This window comes from Manacus vitellinus, unplaced genomic scaffold, assembly GCF_001715985.3.
Source record: "Manacus vitellinus isolate BGI_N305 unplaced genomic scaffold, ASM171598v3 scaffold_11_pilon, whole genome shotgun sequence".
NCBI classification, from domain to species: Eukaryota; Metazoa; Chordata; class Aves; order Passeriformes; family Pipridae; genus Manacus; species Manacus vitellinus.
Genome location: NW_021938895.1, coordinates 16990572 through 17018553, shown reverse-complemented (window position 1 = coordinate 17018553; position 27982 = coordinate 16990572). Strand labels below are relative to the sequence as shown.

Genomic DNA, 27982 nt, shown 5'->3' with positions numbered 1-27982 from the left:
AATATTTATAGCTCTCTTCCAGACTCTGTCATTATCCAGGGCTACAAAGGAGTTTCCCATATTTACATGTCACACTAGCCTTGATTACGTAGGAGGATTCAGCAAACTGATCTGAATCAGCTACAGGCGTGACTTTGAAGTGTATTAATAAAACTACCTTTAATCTGATGTGGACACTGCTTCAGAATTAAAGCACTTCTAATTTAATTTTGCATATTTCAGAAGTAAACAAACTGAAATCAAAGACTCAAATCAAGACTAGGACTACATATGGGAGGAGTAAATATAACTTAATCCAATTTTTAAAGACTTACAAACTATAGTAAGCAAAACTCTTAATTGCAAAATTCTTTGTCCCGAATAACAGATTCACATGCAGTTTTAGTGAGGTGATAATAACTTGCTTTAAAATTATTTTGAATTTACAACTTCCATGAATAACAGGGGTTTTTTCTACAGAATTCTATGGAAAATATATGGGCACAATTTCATGAGCCATAACTCTAACTCCATCTGTCACACAATTGGCTCAGTTTTGTTCCTTAGACAGCATATTGTTACTTTTCCCAATGCCATTCAATCTTTTTGTTTCTCAGTGCATTTGATTGCATTAATTTTTTTAATTAACATTCTATACCTCCACAGTATGCTTTTATACTATGTACAGTTCTGTACTTCTTTACATTAGAAACCAAGGACATTTCTCATATTCTGGACTCCACAGGCATTCTCACAGTCACAGATTATAGATTGCCAAATGTTTAAAAGGGCTGGAGATTATGTGTCTGTATTGTATAATAACAATAACATTTGAGATGCTTAATGGGCTGTTTGGACTAGACCTTTATCCTTTACCAGAAATAGAAAGTTAAATTACTGTAAGTTCCATCACCCTCTGAAAATCTTTGCTAGAGGAAACTCACACCTGAGTGCTGGGCACTCTGGCTGTGTGCAGAGGTGGGTGGAAACGAAAGGGTTCTCTGTGTGGTTTTGTTTTTCATTACAAAAAAAGGAAAAAGAAAAAAAAAAAAAGGAAATATATTTTATGGAACACTGGAATCACTGGAAGAAGTTGAATCCATAGTGGAAAATCAAGGAAGAAAAGTCTGTCAGGTTTTATTAAAAACAAAGACACTGATATGGTCTCTAGAATAGGAAGCTGATGCTTGGTAGGATATTCCAGGGGAAATACAGAACTTGCTCTTTGCCTTGTTTCTTTTCTTAAAGACCACTGTCAGAGAGAAGATGCTGTGGTAAATGGACTTTTGGTCTGATTCAGACATACTGAAACAAGCATCCTTTTTTTTCCAGAAGGATGTTTGTCTTTTAGCAATATTGCTTCTCATTCCTTGGTTTGCATCTTCTCTATTGTTTACAAACATGGCCGTTGCTACAGCTGCACAATAAATAGCCTTACACATTCCATCCTCTTTGGTGTGAGGAGATTCATACTCTTACTCTTTCTCTGCAGCCAGAAGTTTGGTGTTTGTGTCTTCACAATTTATGTAAGGCAATGACTGCCTGCCTGCAATTTGGGCTAGCAGTGGAGAAAATAAAAAGTATTTCTCAAATATGAAGCTTTCATATCACATGGATCAATGCAAAGCAATAGAAATAAAAACCACAATGGGACAATTGCTTTGAGGGAACAGAGCCTTGTGGAACTGGAGGATTATAGGAAAAATATAAATTAGGCAACATCTATGTTCCTGTTCTTCCATAGGCTTGATAAAAGCTTCTGTGGCTTTGGGAAAGTTGTATTGCTCAAATGAAAATAATTTAAAGTTTTCACCTCTTAAAAAATGTATTTGTAGACACACAATGCAGACTGCTTGACAGTTCTGCAACAATGCATGGTAGTGTAGATGTGGAATTGGAAAAGAAAGTGGGCTAGTTGGTAAACAACAAGAATGTGAAGGCAGAACATTGCTGCTTGCTTAGTAACAGCTTTGACAGAGCTTGCTAGAAGAATCTGTGTATTTTGGCTTCCAGCATATATAGCACTTTATTATTAATCATGTTTTGCTGTTTAATTCCAGTAATAGCAAACACTGAAAATGAGAGGGGGAAAAAAAGATTACACGGAGTTTCTAGCTATGAAGATGTTATTTGAGCAATATCTTGTCAGGATTAATTCATTAATATGTAACTGAGTACTTTCAGATCATTGCACTGAAGTTGCACTGCAAAGTATGTAATTTGTTTTCTCACATCCAAAGTCCATTATTAGTATAGCAAATAAAGAACATTTTAAATGTCAGGAAAGAATAGAAGTTACAAATAAACAAAATTCTGTCTCAAACCACACATGACAAATAAAAAAGCAGGCTTCCTCACTGCAGAACAGTATTTTCACTCTTTCCTAGATTAAAGAATATTTATTCCTCAAACACATTTTCATTAATGATCACTTGAGATGTTTGTAACACAATGGGCAGTAAACACAAGACCTATTCATCAGTCTTCTGCCAGTTACAGCCAAAGTGGCCTTTCATGCCACCAGTAGAGACAAACTCAATGAGGGGATCCTGCCAACCACAGCATCTGCTTCCAGTCCCTCATCTTCTCATGCTGCTGGTGGACAGCAACATCCCAGGAGTGACTGATGTTGTTGGGGGCTGCCCTCCTCCAGTACCCATCAATCTATTTTTGAGTTCTTGACACTCACACACTTTTCTTTTAACCCTTTTTTGTCCTCTGTAATCTCTTGTTCTCCTTGTATTTCTTTTTTCCTCCAGCCCTTTCTGCTCAGAGGGGTTGAAGGTTTGGTTATGGTTGGGCTAGCACCTGCCTCTAAAGAGGGAAAGACAACTGATGTGGTTTAAACAGGACTTAATTAAAACTTTTTAGCTCCTTCCTGCATGGTCTAGTGGGAGCTTATGTGCTCACTATATCACTGAGAAATACTTGAAGAATAATTGGCCCCAGGACAGTCATATACTGGTGCCTTGAGATTCCCCCTTCACACTGAGTAGTTCCCTTTGTTATCTTCCCACTGCTGATGTTAACCAGCAGAACAAGCACTGAACTGGAATGTTTCTGGAATATTTTTCTTTGCCAATCCCTTTTTCCTGTCTGTCTTTTCAGGGATTTTTTTTTTTTGGTGAGAAATATTCTCACAATGCTCTGAGCAAGGACAGAATGTGGAGGTGAGCCTTGCACTCTTCAGAATCTTTGTGCTGTAAATTTGGATCAAAACTGTAGGTAAGAATTGAGTCTCCAAAGAAAGCTGTGGCCATCTCTGCTATAGCCTGGCATACCTCTGTAGTGCAAAGATGTCACTTTTGGTTCAGAACTGCTGCACTGGTGAAAAACTGTGTGGGCAAATCAGTCCCCTTTTTTTCCCTCAGTACACTTTGTTTTTCTCATATAATGGTGGAACTACAAAACAAAGGGCCCTACATGGAGGGCTTTGCCTGCTTGGAGCACATAGAATCATAGAGTCATAGAATCAACTGGGTTGGAAAAGCCCTCTGAGATCATCAAGTCTAACCCTTGATCCACTATCACCGTGGTTACTAAGCCATGGCACTAAGTGCCACATCCAGTCTCAGCTTAAAAACCTCCAGGGACGGAGAATCCACCACCTCCCTGGGAAGCCCATTCCAATGTCTGATTACTCTTTCTGTAAAAAATTTCTTCCTAATATGCAACCTAAACCTCCCCTGGCTCAGCTTAAGACCATGCCCTCTTGTCCTACTGCTGGTTGCCTGGGAGAAGAGGCCAACGCCCACCTGGCTACAACCTCATGGAGTATTATCTGTGAAAATATTCCAGGCTGAGATCTTCAGTTCGCCAGGCAGAGAAGGCCTGGATCTGAAATCAAAGTTTTACTGTTGATTTAAATAAAATGCTGGGGAGGTTTCATTAAATTTAACTCTTTACTGTTTCTCTTGCAAAGCAGATCACTAAGTAGTCCAGAAGATGATGCATATTTGATTACGTTTACTGTTCTTGTGTCAGTCTGGGCAAGCACTCTCATGAGAAAAACACATGTACTCTGTGGCTTAAGTATTCTAACCTAATCTCCCAATTTTTCATCTTCATTAGATTTTGGCAATCCAAAACTGTAAATGCATTAGATTTCTTGAAAAACTGTTTCCGAACAACAAAATATAAAATACAAAAAATCTCAAAAAATTGAGAACTGCGCCCACTTCGGATTATGACATTTCTTTCCTGAAGACAATGAAACTTTAGTACTTACAATCTTCTGAGTGCACTTCTAACCAATGTACGTATTTCAGAGAACAGCACTGTTTCAGGTCACTTTATTTAAATTCTTTTGTGTCTAGGGAAAATTTTTGAAAATACTTGTGGAAGAGAAAAGGGATGTAAGATCAGAAAGGTTAGGTAGTGGTGTGCTTTATCTAATATTCTATTTGCAGTAGAGGTCACTGCCAATTTGATGTTCATTGCAGAAAGAAATCCTGCAGTAGAAAATAATGGAATATATTCTCATGTTATTAAAATCTAGCTTGTGAAAATTAGCACATTCTTTGAAATCTGAGCCTTATACATCATATTAGATTTTTTGGGTTTACTTGTGTTACCTGATGTTCTTGTTATACCAATGAAGTTCCTATCTCTTGAATACAGCTTCAATTACATTCTTCAGAAATGAATTCACACAGTGTGTAATTACACAGTTGAAAAAATCTATTTCCTTTTTCAGTTATAAATGCATTATCTTTTGACTAAATGGATGTTTCCTTGTTTATATCTGATGAGAAGAGGCAATTCTATTAGTTCTATCCACCTTCCCAGTTTTTTCCTGTGTACGTTCATTCCACTTCCTCATACTTATGTCTGGTTTAAAGTACAGTATTAATCTATCTTCATAACAGTATTTTTCCATGTCTAAGAGTCTTTGTCATCAGATCTGGCCTTCTTCTATTTTTGCTATGTCACCCCTGGGGACATAAAACCTCTATAATAAATCGTAATGACAAAGTATAAATTAATTTAGCATGCATTTGCACGCAATAATCTGTTTCCTCTAAGACTCTTCGTATTTCTTGAGCTGACTTACAGTTCCTTCAACCAGCTGTCAATTTTTTTAATAAATGTATTTTCAAAAGTATTTTGCTTTTGTATCTCACACATTTTCTTCGGACTAAAGGCCACATTGAATAGGTTACATGCCAAGCCACAAAGCTTTCCTATACATGTTAGTATTTCAAATCAAATTGATTCTGTTAGAGTAAGAATGGAGTTTGGTTACAGACAGAAGATTTCCTTACCCTTATAGGGGTTGACCTCACCTTTCTATTGGTAAGGCATAGTCATACAAAAGTTAAGTGGCTTGTAAAACAGTTATATTTTACATTGTGTTTTAAATGGGAATTACACTTAAGTCCCAAGAAAGTAGTATGCAACCTTCTGCAAATTGCTCTAGAACGGATTTTCTCTAGTAAATGTGATTTACACACATGTATATATATAAATGAAATAAAAGTATTTCATTTGAATGAGCTTAGACATTGTGATGACTTGCAGAACTCATGTCATCCAGAATTCATATTCATAAAATACATATTACATATGTTTTAGCTTAAAGTTTGCTAGGGAACTGCTCAGAAGTATGGGGGGAAACATGAAGGAGAAAGTCTTGATCTCCCTGGACTCTGTTATTACTAGTTGCTTAACCTTCCTCCCCTTTTGCAGTTCAGACGATACAGCACTCGTGTTGCTTATTTTTGTGAACTTTGATATGGCTATAGCTAGATGTCCACAGGAAACACCCAAGAAAGTTAAGATAAAGAGACAAAACCACACAGTATTTCTCCCCACCAATCAGAAAGGGAGAATAACTGAGATTAGACATCTAGGCATTTAACATGAGATAAACACCAGACTGGGACTCTGGCACTATCAGTGTTTGGAAAGTGAAAACCACTTGGGGGTAGAAATGCAGAAAGGATATGTGGATACTATGGCACCTATGGTATGTTCTGGCACAGTGCTGTAAAGACAGTTTTTACTGTAACATGGCTAGCAATGGACCATGGCAGGAGGAGAAGGATGTCTCTCTAATGCTCGTGGTGCATGCCTAATGCTGCTGGGAAGGGGTGAACCTCGTCTTGCTGGCAATGGTCTCCAACAGCTTGGTTACTCTCGGTACCAAGTGCAGCTAAGAAGGTTGCCAATGGTTGCATCAGTGGTGGGCGTGTGATCTCCAGCCCAAAGCAAGTTTCATTTTGCTTATTAGAGCAGCAGTACTGCAGCTGTGTCCAGGTAGTCATAGCAAGGTTAGTCTGTCAGGGAAGAGTGACAGACACCTTGCATGAGATACTGACTGTGGCACAGATGAGTGAGGGATGCCATGAACAGCAACAGGGATTTGAAAGGCAAATGCTGAGAGCTGTTGGGATAGATTTGGTACCTGAAATCATTGCCCAGAGAAGGTCAACGAAGCTGATGGAGGGTCTGGAGCACAAATCTTATGAGGAGCAGCTGAGGAAGCTGGTGTTGTTTAGCTTGGGGAAGAAAAGGCTCAGGGGTGACCTTACTGCTCTCTACAACTACATTAAAGGAGGTTGTAGCCAGGTAGGGGTCAGCCGCTCCTCGTAGGCAACAGGACAAGACGACACAGTCTTAAGCTGCACCAGGGGAGGTTTAGGTTGGACATTAGGAAGAATTTCTTCACAGAAAGAGTGATTACATATTGGAATGGGCTTCCCAGGGAGGTGGTGGACTCACCGTCCCTGGAGATGTTTAAGGAAAGACTGGATGTGGCACTTAGTGCCATGGTCTAGTTGACAGTGTGGTGTTTAGTCATAGGTTGGACTTGATGATCTCAGAGGTCTTTTCCAATCTAATTGATTGTGTGTGATTATGTGTGTACCTGAAAGCATGGCCACATCCAAAGGTCCTGCAGCCTGGAGTCACTAAAGTATGCTAAAGTCACTAAGTGTCATGGAGTTACTTGGTATCATCTCTGTACTGCCCTTTACCTTTCCCATTTTTGCTCTCTGTCTCCTGAGTCTGCTTTAGTCCAGTAAAAGAACTCCACCCTTTTCTTTCCTGGGTGAGAGCCTGGAGTAAAAGAGCAAAGGAGAAACAAGTTTTTCAGTAGCATAATGCTTTGCCAGGTCATGAAGTGGCTGCTAAAGCTGTGTTGTCTGGCTTTACTTTCGAAACAGCTTAGTCTTCCATGGCAGTCACAGACAAAGGCTGCATTTTCTGTTACTTCGCTCAATCTTTTTTCCTCCAGCTCTGTTTGTGCTCCCTTAAGGGAGATGGGATCAGAGTTCAGAAGTAGAATCATCAATTTTTCCTCATAATGATATTTATAAAGATGTTCATAACATTTTAAATACTATGCAAGAAGCTTCTCAAACAGGGTTTCAGAGCCTTCCCCTGCATATAACTTAGGGATACATGACAGTGTAGTTACTTAGAGGAAGAAGCTTTGTATTTAAGTGTTGTGTGTTCTTCTTCACCCTAGGCAGATCCAGTCAGCGGATGTCCGTTTCTGAATCTGGAAAAAAACCTCTTTTGATTAGATGAATATAATTAATTTTAAAAGGAAATAATAAATTTGTAAGCCCAAAGTCTATAGAACAGATCAGCAGAAAATAACACTCTTCTCTAAAGAACAAGAGATAGTGCTCAGCCATGCCCTGGGGGCTTGAAGACCAATAGAAAATCTGAACTGAGATTCTCACCTCTTTGAAGTCAACTGGACTGATTTTCAGTGACCGAAGTAAAGCCAGGATTTCACACCAAAGTTCAAGATCTTAGGAGAAAACCTAAGGGGAAAAAAAAAAATCAAAATGAATAAAAATAAAAAAGACCAAAGGCATGTAGTTAATTTTGTGTGTATTGGGAATGCTTTGTGGATTTCTTAAAGAGACTAAAACTGAGCAGAATCATAAGTATTTGTGGGATTTAAGCCTAATGGTAGAGCTGGTGTTTCAGATAATCATAAGAAAATAGCATAAAGAAGGCATTGGATTAAAATGGTAGGGTTGCGTAGTGACTGACAACTTATTTGGTCTTTTCAAGGTTTAAATACAGAACTCAAATCAAATAAATGGGTCAGTTACTAATTAGAGTTGCCCAAATGTGGCAAAGTAAATTAGATTATTTTTGTTTATACATTTGAAGGAATGAGAGGTTAAAGAACTAGTTACAAAACTGACTTGGTCTTCTAGGGGAAACCCATGCTAAACTTGATCTGTCTTTGAGAATGTTTTTTGTCTCCTACCCTCTTGAGATTTGGTTAATATTAATGCAAGATGTGAAAGGAAATTCAGTGCTTCACATTTTAGTAGCTTTTAGTCTTGCAAGAGAAGGGATAGATAAATGAGATAAAGAAGATTTTGTTTGAAAACTTATTGCAAAACTAAAGGCTTTTACAGTCCTCCAAACACTTGTGCACTTGCTTTATGCACATCGATATAATTTTGTGAAGCTCATTTTCAAGACAGAGGGTTAAAATTGCACTGGTGTGAATTCCATGATTTCAGGTTCAAGTGAATGTGTCTTTTGTGCAGTTAGCTAATAAATTATAGTTAGCTACACAGCATTCCTAAGTGATTACAGAAATCCTCAATCAATACAAAAGTGAGTTTGTAGTTAAAACCATGATGCCTCTGAAGTTAGTGATTATAGATAAGGACGTTTTATGACAGAAAAACTATTTTTTTCATTGATTTGCAAATCTCCACTCTGTGGGTGTCCACATGCTGGAAGTTAAAGGCAGCAGACAGCACATGGACCAGCTGGCCCGAAGGAGCTGCTGTTCCAGCCCCGGGGTGAGCCTTTTTCCGGTTAAGCAGGTAGGAGCACATTGCAGCCAAAACCACCCTCAGCAAGGCATTGCTGCTGCCAGGCCCCGAGGAGATCAGGCAGTCAAAGCAAGACTTGCAAGTCTGTCATGAGGGGTCCTTGAGGGTTATGGCCTTTCACTAGTGAAATCACAGCAATGTTAATCAAGCAGAACAACAAAAAATTGTGTTTCCCAGTTCTTTGGACATCTGACCCTAACTCATTGATCAAAAAAATAGATAAAGGATGGAGATTTTAGTGGAAAAGTATCCTAGCACATCTGTCTGAAAACTAAGAACTGATGAACATAGCAGCAGGTACATAGGGCACTAAATCTGGATCATTCAGCCATAAAACTGGGAGCTCCTAGTACTCAATGGACTCCACCAGGCTTTTCCACCCTGGCTGCAGGGCTCTGCTGGACAAGGGAAGAAGGCATGTGGTCCAGGCTGTAGGGTATGGTTGTGGAGCCTGCCCTTACTGAGAGGCACCCTGGGAGACTCGTGGGGGTTCACTGGTCGTTACACTGGTGGGTACATGGGTGGGCAAACCCGCAGATACCCTGCCAGGTTTGCATGCATTTGCATGGCTGGGCTTCGCGAACGAAGATTTGGGAAGGCTCTATCCACATTTGTTACAGGCACGTTGGTGACTTATGAGGCCAATAGGAGACAGACATATCCAATTGCAAAAGGCACAGCAGAAAGACTCTTTGGATGGTATATTCTGCAAAACACGGTTCTTTCTGCGTTGCCTTTTCTCCTCGAGAGTGATCCTGCGTGTGTTCTCAAAGGAGACAGCTGCGTTATAGATGGTGTGTCTCCAGGCCTCCCGATTTGAGGCCAGAGTAGACCAGTTATGGTGATCAATATGGCCAAGGCTGAGATGTTGTTTCAGGGAGTCCTTATATCTTTTCTTTGGGGCTCCTCTCTTGCGGCAGCCAGTGGCAAGTTCACCATAGACCAAGATCTTAGGGAGGTGGTGGTCCTTCATCCTTGAGACGTGCCCTGCCCATTGCATCTCATCAGCATGGCCTCTATACTTGTGACTGCTGCTTGCTCAAGAACAGATGTATTGGTCACAAAATCTGACCAGAGGAGGTTTAAGATTGTACGGAGGCAGCGTTGATGGAAGCCCGGTGGGTAAACTGGCAGGTACGTGAACAGGTAAACTGGCAGGTAGAAGGGCAGGTACATTGGCGGGTACACGGGTGAGTAAACTGGTAGGTACACGGGTGGGTACACGGGTGGGTACGCCAGGACCATACCCAGTGATGTTGGGCCATCTATGGCGCTCTGCGGGTGCCCCTACCCCCAGAACCCAGAGAGGTCGGATTTCACCTCAAAGTGCCCGGCGTTGCCCTGACGAACACCCTGCGGCCCCCGCTGCTCGGGCAGCGCCATCCGCACCCTCCACAACACCCGCCTCTGAGTGGGACGCGTCTGAAATCCCGGGCCCCCTGCCGTGCCTGCCGGGGAGGCTGCGGGGCCAGGGCGCGGGTTCGGGCCGGCCGGGCCCGGTGCGCGTTTGCCGACGTGATGACGGCAGCCGCCCCCTGCCCGTGCCCCCGCCCGCAAACATGGCAGCGGCGGCGGCGCCCCGGCGGGACGCGGCGGCAGGTTGGGAGCAGGCGTTGGCGGGGAGGGGACACGGGCTCCCCGCGCCCGGCCCGGCCCGTGCCTGCCCTGCCCCGCCCGCCCGCCGCGGACGGACTGGTCCGCGTCGGCTCCAAACAAAACAAAAAAACACCAATTAGGCAGGCCGGCGGGAGGGGCGGGCTCCCGGCGCGCAGAGCTCCTCCCTTCCTTCCCGGCCGGGAGCCCCCGCGGGGTGACAGCCCTGCGGAGCGCGCCGCCCGCCGGGCTGCGGAGGCAGCGCCGCTCCCCTCGGCCCGCTCGCTGCGGGACCAGCGGGGCGGAGGCCGCCGGCCCCGCTGCCGCCATGTGGAAGCTCAACAAGAGCAGCAAAGTTCTGCTGGACGACTCGCCCGAGGAGGAGGAGACGCATCCCCGCGGGCCGCCGCCCGCCGCCGCCGCCGCCTTCGCGGCCCCCCAGGTAGGAGCGCGGAGCCCGGCTCGGAGGGGTCGGGAGGCTCGGCCCCGCTCCCGCTGCCCTCCTCTCCGGCGGCATGAGTAATCACTTTTCCCACTTTGGATGTGCCGGCAGCCTGGCCCTGGTCGAGCTGGGGGTGTTTGCGCGGATCGTGCGACTGTCACCCGATTTTTGGGGTGCTGAGTGGCCTATCCACCTCTGTTTCCTTCCAGCAGCCGGCCTCCGGCATTGCTGGGACTTGCTGTCCTTCATTCCAGTGGCTTCATACCACAGGGTACTTTCTCTCCCGGCCCTAGCCAGGGGTACTGCAACCCATCTGTAAAGCATAATACATTAAACAGGGATGTTTAAGAACATACCTTCATTTTCGTGTTTGTGTAGAGCACTGATATTTTGGCACGATTGCTTTTTTTCTATGGTTTCAGTAATAGTAGCTGGCTATCCTTAATCAGCCGCAATGTTGTTTGAAAGCTTTCATTGTTAAATAATGAGTTAAATACCAAGTGACCTTCTCAAAGTATTGGTCGCTTTCAAAAACTTGGTAGTAATTAGGCATCCGTCCAGCTCAGAAGCCTGTTACACTGCGTGATACAGCTTTGTTGCTGAACTGATCTTCTGTTGCCACAGATTATCTTTAGATGTTGTATGAGAGGTTGCAGGACACCTGCATATCTGAAGTAAGCAGTTGCCCGGGGTTGCACACTAGTGAGGTTTCTATTCAAAGGAAGGTACAAAAGCCCACTCAACTTCCCACCCCGTGTTTGTCTTGCTTGGCTTGCTGGAAGAGCTGGAGTGTTTGGATAAACTACTCTCTGCTTGAGTTCGTGGTTGACAAGTGCTATGGGTTGTCAACATGTGTGGCTACTGCTGAAGAGCAGCCTCTCCCAGTCACAGCAGTTATTCTCTCTATCTTCCAGTAGCCAAAATCACCAGTTTAGTCTTGCCTTGCCTTTTCCCCTGCACTGTAAACAGAAGAGCCCTAGCTCTTGCTATTAGTTTGATAGCAGCTGTGAAGATTCATATGGATGAATAGCATCTTTTCCTGTGGGAGAACAGTCAGTCATTTTGGAGACCCCCTTTGTGGGAGGAAGGGGGATTGTGGGGTTGGAGGTAACCTGAAGTATCTCCCACAACCTCTCATGCAACACACAACCTCTCCCTCCTACAGATCCTATCCTCAGGTGCTTGGAAACTTCCACTGTTTTCCTTAAGCTGTTAGCTTGTGCTGTTGTAGCCCTCCTAGACTTGCTTAGCTCCTGAAAATCTTCCTCAAACACCAAAGGTCACTGAAAGCTTCCAGTAAATGCAACTGACTCTTAACTACTTTTCTTCTTTACCATAAATGCTCCAAACCCCGTTTTAGACCCTTGACTATGGCCTCCCAGTCAGAAGATGATTCTTCAGCCTTCTGTCCAGACAATTCTCCCAGTCCTCTACTTAGCAACAGAGGCTGGAGTTTGTTTTTTTACTGGTTTTGGGGTTTTTTTGTTTGTGGGTTTTGGTTTTCTTTTTGTCCAGTCCAATTGTCTTTTACTATCCTGGGCTTCTGTTCCTTTAGTAGCAATCTCAAGTTATAATGGTGATGATGATTTCTGGTGCAAATGGTTTGCATTTTCATCAATTTTAGGAAAAATCCTTTTCAAGTCCTAGGGGCACTGGAATAAAAGAAGCTGATTTTGGGAGGTGGAAGATGAAAAATAAATTATTCTAAGTCACTAAATGAAATAGTCTTGAAAATCAAGGATTCAGTAAGGTTAGTGCAACTGTGGTGTAGCTTGGCCCAGAGAATGAAGTGAAGACCATAAGCTATTAGTTTTTTTGCCTGTTAAAATCAAAATGTCTCGAAAGAAACGCAACACTCCTCCCACAATATTTAACTGTATTTATTTTAGAGTTTATGTGCACTTTAAGGAAGGATAGACTGTATGGACAACTATTACCAATTGATTAACTTTGTAATTCTCATGATCAAGGCAGCTTCTAGATCAGCTATAGGTACAATGTGTCTAAAACACGGCTTAGACAGGTGTCAAGGGGAAAGTGTGAGGTAACTAAATGCACTTGTTCAGCTTGTTGTAGCTGATCTGGTTTATGTGTCCTGCTTTTAGTGTTTGACATTTTTGATGTTTCATCAGAACCTGTTCTTTCTCCCAGTAATATGATTTCAAGGCAATGAAATCCAGTAATGTGTAGGGGGATTTGGTAGTGGTCTGCACTTGGCCCCTGCAACGTCCTGATGTGCAACACCCAACTCCCTGACTTTGGAGGGAGCCCCATTGGAGCTTGGAGGAGTTATGGGGACAGTTCTCGTGGTACCCTAGCTGTGCATGAGAATGTCAGTCTTCCTCAGCTCTGTTGTTGCAGTACAGCCTGCTGTGAATGAAGGATTACCTTATCAAGAAGAAGAGAATCCAGGACTTCACTAATTTTTTTTTCTTTAGGGCCAAAATCCAGATAATTAGTTTGAGTGCCTTTTAGTAAATTAAGAAGCCCAGCAATAGATTTCATGCAACAGAAAGTTGACTGTTAGATTTTATTTCCTCTAGGTTCTTTTCTGATAAATCATTTGGTAAAAGAGAAGATGAACTGGCGTCATCATATTTTGACTTTGATTTATGACATCTTGTTTTTCCCAACAACTGTCTTTTGTCTTTATTTTCAGTTTTAATAAGCAAGTGACAAGAAAATCCTTAAGCTTCTACCATTCATGCTATAAATAAGGCTGAAACTTTTTACTTCAAAGACAAGAAATTGGTAGTCTCATCTATGTCATTAAAGCAGACCAGGTTGAAAGTATTCCAGTGTAATGAAATGTTGGTACTGTATGTTGTTTCTTTAAAGCTGAGAAAGAGTGAAGGACTTCTCACTGTGCAACCTAATAATTAGGACATTTCATTAGCAGACAGTAACAAAGAATTAGGCTACTATAAGTTAAAAGTAAATAAACAAAAAAAAACCTAACACAAAAAAACCCTTTGTTACTCTGGAGCAATTTTAATCATCCTCTTTAGATATGGAAGCCTGATCTGGGCTTACTCAAGCAGACATTTGAATTTGTAGAAGTTCATAGTTCTTAAATAGGAAAGCTTAGTTTGATCTGTAAAGACGAGTTTTGACAGTTCTGGTTTTGTGTTATATGGAGTGGTTTGATTTTGTTCCAGGGGAGAACAAAAACAAATTTTAGAACATGAAAATTGCAAGGGAGGGAACTGTCAGCCTCTGGCCACTTTTTAGCAAAAGTTTCTGCATATATTCAAGTACTTTGAATTGTTAACACTTATTTAAAATAGTAGGGTGTTTCCTGAGATAAGAAAGACAAGTAAATTTTGAAACTTGTGTAAATAAATGTATGGATTATTGTATTCTTTATTTTTTTTAAACCGGACGGTTTTAGACTGAATCTTAGAAGTTAATTTTAATTTATACTTTGAGGCATAAGTATTTTTAATTTATGTAATGAAGGTGCTTTGTTCATTTAGATTATAATTAATGCATTTAGACAACTTAACATGCGTAAATAGTAAACACTTATAAAATGAAATTAATGTGCTTTTTATGTGTCTCTCTGAAAATATGCTAGAAATGTACATAGTGGTGCCAAACTTGTGTCCAGTTTGTAATATAGTCATTATGTTTCAAACTGTAGTTTTATTTTTGGAAAGGGAAAAATGCTGGGTTTTGACTTCTGGAAGGCGCTGTTTTGGCAGTTTTGCTAAGTTCTCTTTGATTCAGTCCTGCTGTCATCTAATCAGTGCTCAGAGGTGTCAATGCTGTGTCAATATCACATGTAACTCTGACGTAAAATGGCACTCAGCTTCAAAACACATCTATATATTAGGGCAGTGGATGGGTATCAGGCTGGTCTGTATTATCTAATGCAACTCTTATCTTTCATATGAAAATACTTCAGGACCTTAGCCTTGATCTGTTCTCTCTGATTGTATTTTTTGTTATGTTCAAAGAGAATATGTGCAAAAACATGTTTTATGCTGAATTTTGTTTGGACTTGCTCAGGATGTTTGGAAGTTGGGTATACAGAATTTGAGTTATATATTTTAATGAAGATGTTAAGGTCTTTGGTACGATTTTAATATGAGCTTTCATCTTGAAGTGAGTCAAACTCAGACAGGCCCTGCAGGAATGGGTGGGAGCTGAGCAGCATTTCTTACATTCTACTAATACGTAGAATAAGGTATTTTTTAATTAAAAAAAATAATAAAGCAGTCAGTGCTAATCCAGCTAATGCCTTTCCTTCACTTTCTAGCCATTTCAGGCTAGAAGGTGTCTCAGGCTTTGCCTGCAGTAGTCTAATAATTCTGACATACATTCTCCTCTCTGCTAGCCTGTTTTTTTCTTTTCATTGAAGTTGTTCTTGTGACATTTCAGTGATATTTTTCCTGGCTAAAATCCATCACCTGTATTCTGTCATCATTCTTGAATGTTAGATTGTGGGACTGTCAGAAAAGACTTTCCTGAGCCTTTCCTTGGCCTGCCTTTCTTCCTTTTCCTCCTTCTTGTCACACACCGTCTTTCAGCAGCTTCTGGAGTGGGTCCTGTTTCCTTACAATCTTCCTGGAGCTCTATAGAGCAGACAGTGCCTTTTGGGGCTTTAGGCTTTCTTTTTTTAAAATCCTTTTCTTTTCTAAGGTGCTTCAAATTTTTATTTATACTGTCATTTTTTACACAGTTGACTGGGATCAGATATGCTTCTCACCTCTTATCCCCTTTCTGTTGGCTTATTCTGACTCTTAGAAGCCCACAAAGCACATATTGCCTGGTTGGTGTCCTACTATAGATGCCATCAGTATGTATCTTTTCTTTCAGTCAAGCCTATAAGGTGAAGGTTGTTGGTGATTTTTATCTATTGTGCAAAAGAGAATTTGTGTCCTGGACTTTACTGTTGTTTTCTCTATGAAGTCTACATCAAGTCTGCTTTTGTAGTATTTTTTTAAATTATTATTTTTCTTTCTGTCTAGACAGCTGAAATTCTTGTGCAGACCCTCGCTTCCCATCCTGATGGTGATTACTTCCTCTGCAGCTTCTAATACCTATGCTATGTTTTCCCATCTCCTAGTCCCTGCAAATCCCATTGGTGATATTAATGTTGTTGCTTATGGCATAAAGTTTAAGTTCTCCTCATCCTTCAGATTCACTTTCTTCAGCTGGCCTGTCTTTGTTTCAGGAAATTTACATTTAAGTCTCTGTCCTTGCTTTCAGGGTTTTTCTTAGTACAGGCCCTTCCTCTCCCCCGTTTTTCATTTTTATCACTTGTATCTTTCCTCAAGCCAGTTCTACTTTACTGACTCTTATTGCCTCTGTTTGCCAGCAGCTGCCTTGTCTGTCTTCCTCCCCTCCTGCCTAATACAGAATTATCCCATTTCACCGATCCATAAAACCACTGTCATCTTCTCCTCTACATCATTGCTTGAGATCTACTTTCCCTAATTTATTTGTTGTATCTTCACGGAGCTTTGTGAGGTTTCTGGAGCCATACTCTCCTACTGGTGCTGAACTTCCTACCATCAATATACAAACTAGAATATAACAGGTTTTGAGAAAGAATGAATCATTTTAATTATTTACTGGTTGTCCTAGTTAGGACAGCTGAGATCAGTTCATCATGGTGGGTGTAACCCAAAACTGTATTCTATAGCCTTCCATGTCATTTCCCAGAAACTAGACTATTGTTGTCAATAGACTATTCGCACCCTCTGCCCATAGAGCCTGACTCCTCAGGCTATAAACTAGGTGTTAAGAGGCCTGTGAGATAGGAGGATGTTTCTGTCCTCACACCCTTTGTGAACTCCCCGCCCTGAGGAGAGTACCAAGCATTCCTGCCTGAACTGGAGGATATATAATCTTGGAGTTTTGGAACATTTTTCAACCCACTCGTGGGATCCAGAGGACGGCTGCATCTCATCGCTCTCAACCAGACTTAGACCACCACTGGACTGCGATCACCAGTTCTGGCCAGACTACAGCAGCTCTCCCACCAGCAGGTTCTTCCCCTCTCCCTTTACTTTGGACTCAAACAGGGCCCAAGGAACACCACTTTGTTCAGGCCCCAGGGTACTGGGTCATACATTTGGGTTTTTGTGGGTTGAGACCAATTGTTTGTTTGTATTATTGTACTTACTGTATTATTTTAATAAATTGTTATTCTGACTTATAATCTCTCCTTTGAGTTGGGTTCATTCCCCCTGCTGGTTAACTTTTAAACCAGGACACTGGTAAATTAGGTTTATAATTTTCCCCCTCACTTTTATAGAAACTATTTACCAGACTGCGTGAGGACATCCATAACATAAGTGGAGTTACTAGAAGTTACTGAACACTTTACCAGGTACACTATCTTTCAGTTCTGTCATCATCAGAGGTACATTTCTAACAAGTTTTGCCTCTGGCTCTTTGTAAGGAGCTCTAGGATAGGTCTGTGTTTACACCCCAAGGTTGATAAAAGCCATATGTCAAAAGGAAGCAATGCATGTGCTGGTGAACACTGTACCAAAAAAGGATGCATTCACCCTGTTTTGCAGAAATTGAACTAGGAAAATATGGCCATTACTCATTCAAGACATTTATTAAAGACATGTAATTTAATGGCAAACTCAATCACTGAATAAAAATTGTGTGTCAGCTACTGTCTTTTGAATTAGCTTCTGTTGGTTTGTTTTCTGGATCATGAAAATCAAACATAAACTTTTACTATGGCTAAGTTGTTAAAAATAATTGACGAATTTTTAGTCGGAAATTTCAGCAAAATTGAAAACTTCAGTGATGTTTTTGAATTGCTGCAGAAATTGAATTAAAATTGATTGTCTGACCTTCCTTGTTTCAGCTTTGACACTGATGGTATTTTGATCTTAATACAGCTGTTTTAATTTTGTGAAATATATTTGAAATATTTTAAATTAGGCAAAACTAAATTCTTAATGACATATAAGCTTTTCTAATATTTTCAAGGTGTTCACTCTTTAATATTCTTCCAAAAATATTTCAGAGAAGCAAAGTTTGAATAAGATGTGTTATAACCACTTAGTACAGAGATGCACAGTAATCTGAACAATTAATAGAATAACTTTGTGTATTGATGTAAGAATAGAGAGAATAGGAATCTGGTGTTCCAATGTTTCTGTTTGTAATGCCAATAAAATGCAGAGCTACAGAAGTATTCTTATGTAAATACTTACATTCCGAGATTATTCTTTGGTACCTTTGGCCATTTATATCCATTGGCAGTAAAAGTATAGAAATAATTTAGATATTCTGTTGTAAAATGTAATGGAGTATGAAACAATAACTGAAGTAATTAAATGAAACAGAGTTTGTGAAAATGCTAAACAAGTTCTTAACAGCTGGATGCTGAAGAAAGGAGCATCATCTTTATTATTAATACTGAGTAAATTAAAATTATTTGAAATATGGAAACCAGTTTTCCTATGCTTTCACCTTCCAGTTGGTCTGGGGACTAATAGGTGGTTATGAAAGACTAGAAGATGGAAGCAGTTTTAAATATGTTTTATGGGTTGTCTTCTTTATATGAAGTAGTTACCCAGACTTTAAAGTAAGTGGAGTGAAATAAGTTATTCTATAATTGGTCTGATGAATTATATTTTAAAAGCATATTTCCAGATTAGTGTTGTCTAGTAAATATATTCATAAAATAAAGTATAATGCTTTAACAGACTTAGATTTTTTACATTTTCATTTTTTTAATTTTCAGTTTTGCCGAACACTGTCAGAGGAGATTTGCAGGATAGCAGTCACTGTCACTATTTAGTTACAGTGGCATATTAAATGATTTATTGTCATAATGTAGATGTTTTTTCTAAGTGTAGTGAGCACTCTGGAGTGGAAAAGTATTGTTTATAGAAGAGAAAAATGAATTTAAAATGCCAAATTACTCTTGAGCAAGACTTTAGAAATGCCTAGGTGAATACTTTTCCTTGGTGACATTAACAGGCAATTTTCAATTTATATCACCTGCCCAGATAGCTTGTTTGATTCACTCACTTGCCTTAGGGACATACAAATGGAAGATTGAGATCTAGCAGTAGATGAAATATGGGCAAGGCTGATCGAATTATCTTGATCTCAGTCTAGGCTATCTCTGCCAGAAAGGAGCAGAGGCAGTTCATGGTTCAGCACTGGGGGAACGTCTGAACACATAGCCTCATGTCCGAGAAGAAAGCTGTGTATGACTGGGTAATGCAGCCTCTATTTGTTAAAATTGCAAGCCTTATATTTCTTTAAAGGCATGTTTAGTTTTGTGTGGGTATTCAGGTACAGTTCAGCTTTGTTTTTCAGCTGTGTTAAAGGAATATGTGTAGTTGTTTCAGTGCCCATTTACATTTGATCACTGTTGCATCAATTTCCTGACACAAAGCATATATCCATCCATTGAATTTTTCCAGGTGTATGTTATAGGTGCAGCAAGGAAAATGAGGCCAAATACCACTGATCTTCTGCTGATAACTTTCTTCTTACTTATGTTTGAGTGTATTTTGCTTTGGATTTTATTCAGTTCTAAACTCAGATAAGCAGAGTGACTTTCACATTAATAATCAGCTTTAGTCTTGTTCGTTTCATTTTACACTATAATAGGAAGATCCTTCTCAAACCCAAGGAAATATTTTCTTTTGTTAGCTGTATTTTGAGATGGTGATCTCCTCTTCCCAATCTGTACTGTTTCTGGTTAGGCTGTGTATATACAGTTGTTCAATTGTTTGGTTTGTAATCAGTGTTTTTGGAATCTTTCCAGCTTCAGAGGTTAACTTTCAGGTTTGTGATTTCCTGAGTGATTTTTTTTAACTATTTTTTTTAACCTTCCCCTCTCCTATCACTAAATTATTTAGTAGGGTTTGTGGAGTACTGGAGATTATGTTAAATTCTTCTCTGGAACGTATCTCTTGAGGTGTATCTCTTTATTTTGGGATTTTTTTTCCACTTAAATGGTACTTCTGTGGTACATAATCTAATTACCACTCACAGGCATGATAATCTAGACTTTATTTTATGCTCAGTCCTTGGTGAGGTGTGATGATAGGCAGAGGGGATTCAATAAGTCAGTAGAAGGGTGAGAATTTGCACCAAAAGGACCTACTCTGTTAACAGTATGTTGTTTACTCTTATCTGTGCTCAGCTCTGACAGTGAGTGTGTGTGTGTACCATAGGAAGGTTCCACAAATGGGTAGAGAAAATCAATAATCTACCATTTTATGTGCTAGAGCAAAAGAAGGGCATACAGAGTGAGATGATGCTATTATTTGCCTTAACTCTTCAGTGTCCAGCATTCCTCATCTTGGCCTGAATTATGAAAGTGAATGATCTAAAGAGACTAATTAATTACTTTACCACAAAGGAAGCTGAGGGAAGTAGATTATGATTTTGATCTCTGTACAAAAAGGTTTGTGTGCAAGTTGAATTAGTCCCTTGAGTACCTTATGGTTTGCAGTATGTCCAACAAAAGGGCACTTGTTTCCTTGTGAAAACACACTGCACATACCAACCTTCCCCTGCCAGAAATGGAGGGCTATTCAAGTTGCTGATCAGCATTTCTCACTATCATTAGCATTTAGTCACCTATTAGTATCTAAATACTGTAATTGGGGTCTATGTTTTTCTTTTAAATTGAAGTAAAAAGTGAATTGTCATAACTCTAAACTGTGCAGATAAAATAGTTTATAAGCGTTCAGCATCAATGTGTGTTATGCAGCATGGTAAAGAAAGCTCATCTTCACTCTTTACATGTAGTGGCACAGTAGATTGCCCTCTGAAGAAAACTTGAAAAAACAAATCGTAAGCTCTCTGATCTCAGAATGGTAATGCAAGTAGAGAATATGTATCAGAAGAAGGGTAGACTAATGTGTATCACTTAAAAAATACAAATTATTCTGTGGGTAACAAGTGAAGATGGGTTGTATGTGGCTTCTCATCTTTTTTCCTCGGTTCTTCCTAGTGGTGGCACAGGTCCCCTCCCTCCCTCTGCTCTTTCCCTCTGTTTATTTTTATTTTATTTTATTTTTTTTTTATACACAAGCCATTCCTACTGTACAGTGTGCAGGTCCGTCCCTGCAATGTGGGCCATGGATGGTTCTGAACTCCTATACTTGCTCCTCTTGCGCTCTCTTCCCACCATGCAGCATTAGTCTCCCCTCTGCTTTTCATAAGGGTGGATTTTCCACAAAACATTTTGAAATCTAGTTTGCTGGAGACTGCTGAACTCAAATTTACAGGCTGTTTCTATCAATCCATGGGATATATGGATGGATGTCACAACCACACTGCCATTGTCCAGGTCTCCTTTCCTTCAGCAGTGTATCTTAAAAGGATGCTTTGGATACTTGTTAGGTCTTCCACCCCCAAAAATGTGTTCTAGGGATTAGATTCTCACCATTCTTTTTCTTGAGGGTGTCATATCTTTTAATCTTTGTATTTCGTATCTATAAACTTGGTGTTGTCCTCTAACCATCAGCCTCCGCTGCATGAGTATAGTTGCTGCAAACTTGTGTCTCATTCCGTACGAGGTAGCACTCTGTATGTCTGTGAGTAGTAACACTGTATTAACACAGCAACACGGGCCTAGTTGTCCCTCATTTAGAGAAGCAAATGCATCCTTTTGTCTACTGTTTATTGTGAATTACATCATTGGTTGACAGTGGTATTCACATTTTATTATGCTGACTCCCTGGCTCTATGAGGTGCTCGTTGCATCTCATGGTTTTCCCCTAAAAACTTTCACTGTGAAAATGCCTTGCACCCTTGCTTCCTTGTGTTCAGGCTTGCTAGAGGGTGTATGCCTTCACACTTCCGTTTTTTCTCTTCTCTAGTAGAACATGATGTCTCTGTATGCACTTTAATATTTTTATTATCCTTCCTAAGATACTTGGAGAGCTGGAAGAATTAAAATAAGAGGTTTTATTTCTTTGGAAGGTACTAACAGTGTCCTGTTACTTATGGAGACGGTATTGTTGGTTGTTGAAACTGGTAGCTCTGCCAGCTCTGGATGTCTGAAATAATTTTTTCTCTTACTGTATTTCCCCTTGGGGCTTTCCTAGTTCTTGTTAATTTTTTTTTTCTTCTTGGGAAAAATTTGGACAAATCCGCTGAGGTATTCTCTAGCTTGTACCGTGTCCAAGGAGAGATGCCATCATGTTAAGTCTAAGACCTCATCCAAAAGCTTGAGAGCTGGGAGTGCTGAGAGGAAACAGGTAGACTTCTGAAATGGTATGTGTGAGGCATTTCCATTTAAAATATTGCTAATGTTTTTCTTTAAAGGAGGGAAAAGAAAAACCCAAAAGCGGGGGAAGTAATTAAATTTAATTTGAGAGTACGAGACAAATCTTAACTTTGTAATTTTTTGGTATCCTATCTGCAATAATGTCCTCCTGTGTTAGACAGCCAACTGAAACCTGGAAATTAAATAACTTGTTGAGATCCACAGGAAGTAATATTCTCATTTTGAATGATAATATGAGTTCCTGACTTTGTGTTCTGCCCCAACAACTAAAGCTGGCTATCTACAACTTGCTCTATTCCAACACACAATTACTATTGAACTGTAGCATTATGGTCTTCATACTCAATTCTAGAAATGCTCCATCCTTGTCCCTTGTATAATATAAAGTATTGCCTGTAAAGTAGATAGAAACAGTAGTATGCAAATAAATAAATAAATAAAAATGCCTGGGATTTGAAGCTGGTCTCTCAAAATGAAGCTGATACATCTGGGCCCCCACATGACTAGAAATATGTAGCACTTTTATGCTGGCTTTCTCACCTCTTTCTGATGCTGTTAGCAAAGTGAAGGAGGTCTTTGGTAATGTATAGAAGCTGGGATATTGAGTGTTTTGGGTGTCTTGGGATATGTGTGTGTGAAGTTACCAAAACCAAAAACTAAACTTATAGAGCAATGAGCGTATCAACTCCTTAGCATTTACTTTAGTTGAAAAGGAAGGAGTGATAACTTTGATTTTTGAAACAGTGAGTGTCTGATGTAAGCAAAATATGGACCAAAGTGAACACTGCAGGTTATCTGAAACTGCCACTTTGAAGGCACTTTCCATAAAAGATGTGTTCTGGTTTAATTCTGAGGGTTTTTTTGAAACTGGAGTTAAATATTTACAGTTATACACAGCTGTTCTGGTTTTGTACTTGTGACTGTATTTGGAGTCATATATAGAGAAAAAAAAACGTAATAAATTTCTCATTAAAACACAGAGTGAAGAAAATGAAAATTGCATATTTCCTGAATTCTATATCCCACTTCCTATATATTCAGCCTCTAAAGTACTCTCAACAATGATCTTACTTGCCTTGTCTTGAAGAGAACATTGATAGTAACAGGATGGCCTGACAGGAGTTTAATTCAGAGATGGACAGAAATGCTTCCCTACTGAATAACCTTCACAAGCATTTTTAGCACTCTAATTTTCTTCTGAAATCAACAGTTACAAATGGAGGGGAACGCGGGCGAAAGTCTGTCCTTGAGTCAAAGAAATGTAGAACTTTTTAATGTGAAGGAGGAAAATGTCTTGGGACATTCCTCTTCCTCCAGGCCACAGACACTGCATAGACCATCACCCAGTATGATATTTAGAAAATCAGTGGTGATCCAAAAAACAGAGAAACAATCATTAAGTTCAAAATAAATTTTTATTTTTAATTGTACTAAATTTGTTATGATAGAAGGGTGTTCTTGATCTCTCTTTGTGGTACGGGGTTTTTGGTTTTTTAAGGGTTTGATCTGGTTTTTTACATCTGGTACAATATTTTTCATCATTATAAGTAGTTTTGTTCACATGTCTTATTTTATTAGTGGTGTTCACTTAATTTTGCATTGTGATCATGTTTTGTCAATTTTATGATGGCCTGAATAAAATAAAAGCATTTATGAATAGTCTAATATGTGTCAGTGCTGATTGTCAAACCAAAACTGACTATTGGCCTTTTTTATCTTTATCATTTTTTGAGAATAAAGGCCAGTTTCTTCATGATGAAGTGTCATCTTCAGTGTCACATCTTGCAATAAAGGTAAATACCTGTTCTTTGAAAGTGTAACATTTTGTATATATTTCAGTCACTGTATGCTAGTTACCAGTTTTTCATGGACATCTGATTAAGGAGGATATTTATATACTTCATTGATGATTTTATAATTATGTATGATCCTTGGTCATGGGGTTCTCATTGAAGTAATATTAGCAGTGCAGTATTAGTTGGAAAGCTGCCTTATTTTCTTTCATTAATGGGGAGGGAAAGGTATCCTAATTTTTTTTTCTTCCACATGATAGATATTAGAGCACAAAATGAAAAAAAGACACAGGAATAACTGAAGTCTAAAGAAGCACTAAAATCTAGCTGCAACTGCCAAAGACAACATGAAAAGTAGAAGAGATCTCTGTTACTTATTCCATTATATGTAGCTCAGCTGCCTCTATGACCACAAGAGGTTAAGAATTTTATTCCGTATCTCTTTCAGGAAAGAGAAGTAGGCATGCAAGTTAATTTTTTTTTACCTTGATATGTGTCCAAGAATCTTCTTTAATGTTCTTAAAATACATTAGTGGGAGATGAAAGAACTGGAAGTTATTATGATATGCTAGAGCTTGTTTTGAAATTCCATAGGTATAGAGAAAAGTATTTTAAAATAGGTTCATTAGCGTAACAGGATACTTTACATTAATATGTATAAACTGAACATCTGTCTCTGTTATTTCTTTTTGTTCTACTTCAGATGCAGCATGATTTTCATTGAAAATAGTAGTTAGATTGTATTATACCTTTTCCTACCCTTTTGAAAAAATATAATTTTTTAATGAAAACATATAATGCCATATATTTTATACCAGATGATAAATGTTTAGGGAGAGACTCCTAAAACTGTTTTATATTGAAACTTTTTTGCTCCTTCTTTCAGGAAGGCTTGATAAGTGTGTGCTTTGACTTAAAAAAAATCCCAACAAATATGTCACCAGGCAAACTACTGAGCTGCAGTACTTTTTGTTTTAAAATAAAACCCTCTTGTCTTAAAAATGTATTCACAAGAAAGCACCTTATCCTTATCTTCTCTTTCTGAAAGCGATTCTGTATTTTATTTGCTTGTTTTGTTGTCTTAGAAGCACTCAGTACAGTGATACTCGAGAAGTTCTAAAATCTTTAATACGTTAATAAAAGGCTGATGAATTACATGTGTGGCCTTTTTGGTATGCACATATCATGAATAAAATAGTCTCCGTGTTGAAGCACTATGGTGAAGAACAACAAAGTTCTGGAAGAAGGTGGTAGTGGATAAAAAATGTATCTGCTTTGTAGAGAAACAGCCTTCCTGGTCTCTTAAAGCCTGAATTTTAAGACAGTGCTGATGCCCATTTGCCTTTGACCTAAGTTTGGAGGTTTAAAGTAGGAGCTAGTCCTAATGGCTACAGATGGAGTTGGAAAACAGTCTTAGATCCTGCTGTTGCAGGAGGCTGCCCACTGAACAGTGAGGACAGGCTACTTGCAATGCTGAATTTCTCTAGTTCCCTCTCAACAGCTCTCTTGAAAGGCAGGTATAGCTGATTAAAAAGCCTTGTGACATCTGAAAGTGAGGAACTGTGAACCCTCTAGTGGTGCTCTGCAAAATGCAGGAATCTGGAACTTGTGTTCACACTGTGCCTGGACATATGACTTAAAGAGCAAATCATGAGGAGCAGCTGAGGGAGCTGGGGGTGTTTAGCCTGGGGAAAAGGAGGTTCAGAGGAGACCTCATGACTCTCTACAACTACTTCAAAGGAGGTTGTCGCCAGGTGGAGGTTGACCTCTTCTCCCAGGCATTAGTAACAGGACAAGAGGAAGTGGCCTCAAGCTGCACCAGGAGAGGTTCAGATTGGACATCAGGAAGCATTGGAACAAGCTGCCCAGGGAGGGTGGTGGAGTCACCATCCCTGGAAGTGTTCAAGAAATCACTGGACATGGAAATTAGTGCTATGGTTTATTTGACATAGTGGTGTTCAGTCAATGCTAGACTTGATGATCTGGGAGGTCTTTTCCAAACTTAATAAGTCTGTGATTTGGCCTCTGCAAAACTAATCTTGGGGGGTCTCACCTACGTGCTGAGCTTCTGAGTTAAAAGTACAGCAGAGACTTCATCTACAGTTGGTTTTAGGCTAGATTTTGAAAAGAGACAAAGAGTTTTGAGTAGCAAAATAGATCATGTTTGAAACCATCTAAGGAACCTGAATGTGCACAAATCCAGGAACCTGATGAGATACATCTGTGGGTCCTGAGGTGGAGGTAGTGGCTAACTCACCATCCATCATTCTTGAGAAGTTGTGGCAGTCTGGGGAAGTTCCCACTGACTGGAAAAGAAGAAGTATAACTCTCAATTTAAGAAAGGGAAATAAAGAAGACCAAGGAATTGCAGGCTGGTCACTGTCAACCCTGATGGGGCTAGATCCTGGAGCTTCATTTTTTGCATGCCACAGGATAGAGTAACTGCTGATCTGCACACCAGAGGCTGGCTGACTTGAAACACACCTCTTGCCCTCCTACCACCCAATGCTTTAATATCTGTAAGACAAATTTGGAGAGGAGTGGTTTTTTACATTTCTCTTATTTGGCTTCTTGTATGTTATGAATGGGTTTCCTATAATGTGGGAACAACACTTTAGTTCAAGCTGATTTATTTTTTTTTTATTGTTAAACACTTAGTTGTAACTTTATTGAACTGTAAGGTACTTATACAGAAAATTTCATCTCTAGCTTTTTTATTTTAGTTTTTTTTTTTTCCAGGGGAGGAGTGAGGGGAGCTGTAGAACAAATAATTGTTTCTCCTCAGTCAAGGTCAAGAGGAAAATCTGTTCTTTTTGTTTGTATTTATAAAAAAAAAATCTGCAAGCATTTTGTAGAGTGCCTCTACTTTGCTGGAGAGTTTTGATTCACCAGTTGTCAATCCTCTGTGAAAATACTTGTGAAGGTCTGCTAAAACATTGCCCAAATATAAATTTCTGTAAATCTCATTTCGTACCTGCTGAGCAGTGACTTTTTAGGGATTAGCTGCTTAACTACACAATGGCATTGAACATGCTGATTCTCACCGCAGGTATACAGCAAGAATCCCTTGTAATTGCTCTTTTTGGTTGCTAAGACTGTCATGTGGCTTGTTCTAGCCTGCAGAGAAAGACTTCTGTGCTCCAGAGCCCTGCTGGCCAGGCAGTCAGGAAGTAGAAAAGTCTTAACAGGAATATATTGAAAGTACAAGTACCCACTCATAGTGCAGTCAGAGTAATATTCAAACATACTTGAATTTCTTGCTTTGAACTGTAAACTGCTTGTCTTGTACCTCTAACCTGGTGTTCCAAATCTTGTTGTTATTCTTTGAATTGATTGGATTCTGTGTGAATAAGATGTTCACATATATTAAACCCATCCATCTGATGCGTGAATTTACCTCTTTTCAGTTAAATTTACACAATTGTCCTGTTTAGTATATGTTCATCTATATCTGCATACTTTTTGTGTAATTTACTTTTAAAAATTGCTTTAAGGCCTGAACTACTTATTTAGTTTATACCCAGCTGTTAGCATTCCTGGTTTGTTGCATTTTAGCCCAATTTTTCATGAACCTTCTTGCCCTCTAGCAGAGTTCTAATTATCAACTGTTTATCTTTCACAGTAAAATTAACTGAAGTGTCTTCTTTGTGATGCTTTACTGTTTCCCAGTGGATTCTTTGATTGTTCATTTATTACTCATTGCTTGTTTACCTATTATGAGATTGTGCTGGTTTAAAGGTTAACCAGCAGGGGGAATGAACCCAACTCAAAGGAGAGATTATAAGTCAGAATAACAATTTATTAAAATAATACAGTAAGTACAATAATACAAACAAACAATTGGTCTCAACCCACAAAAACCCAAATGTGTAACCCAGTACCCTGGGGCCTGAACAAAGTGGTGTTCCTTGGGCCCTGTTTGAGTCCAAAGTAAAGGGAGAGGGGAAGAACCTGCTGGTGGGAGAGCTGCTGCAGTCTGGCCAGAACTGGTGATCGCAGTCCAGTGGTGGTCTAAGTCTGGTTGAGAGCGATGAGATGCAGCCGTCCTCTGGATCCCACGAGTGGGTTGAAAAATGTTCCAAAACTCCAAGATTATATATCCTCCAGTTCAGGCAGGAATGCT

The 27982-nt window shown here is 39.7% G+C and overlaps 1 protein-coding gene and 1 long non-coding RNA gene across 2 annotated transcripts in view; one reads left to right on the top strand and one right to left on the bottom strand.

Moving 5' to 3' along the window:
- Positions 1-6997: 6997 nt before the first annotated feature.
- On the bottom strand, positions 6998-10201 carry LOC112841568. Its single transcript, XR_003213126.2, has 3 exons — positions 10116-10201; positions 7671-7754; positions 6998-7483 (listed from the first exon to the last, which is right to left on the bottom strand). It is a non-coding gene; the product is annotated as an uncharacterized LOC112841568 (long non-coding RNA).
- A 508-nt stretch (positions 10202-10709) lies between these two features.
- Positions 10710-27982, top strand: part of TDRP (testis development related protein) — a 35152-nt gene continuing 17879 nt past the window's right edge. Inside the window, exons 1-2 of the mRNA XM_025896783.2 lie at positions 10710-10830; positions 23800-23859. Of these exons, the coding sequence (XP_025752568.2) occupies positions 10717-10830; positions 23800-23859 (174 nt within the window). The 5' untranslated portion in view covers positions 10710-10716. The remainder of the gene's footprint in view (positions 10831-23799; positions 23860-27982) is intronic.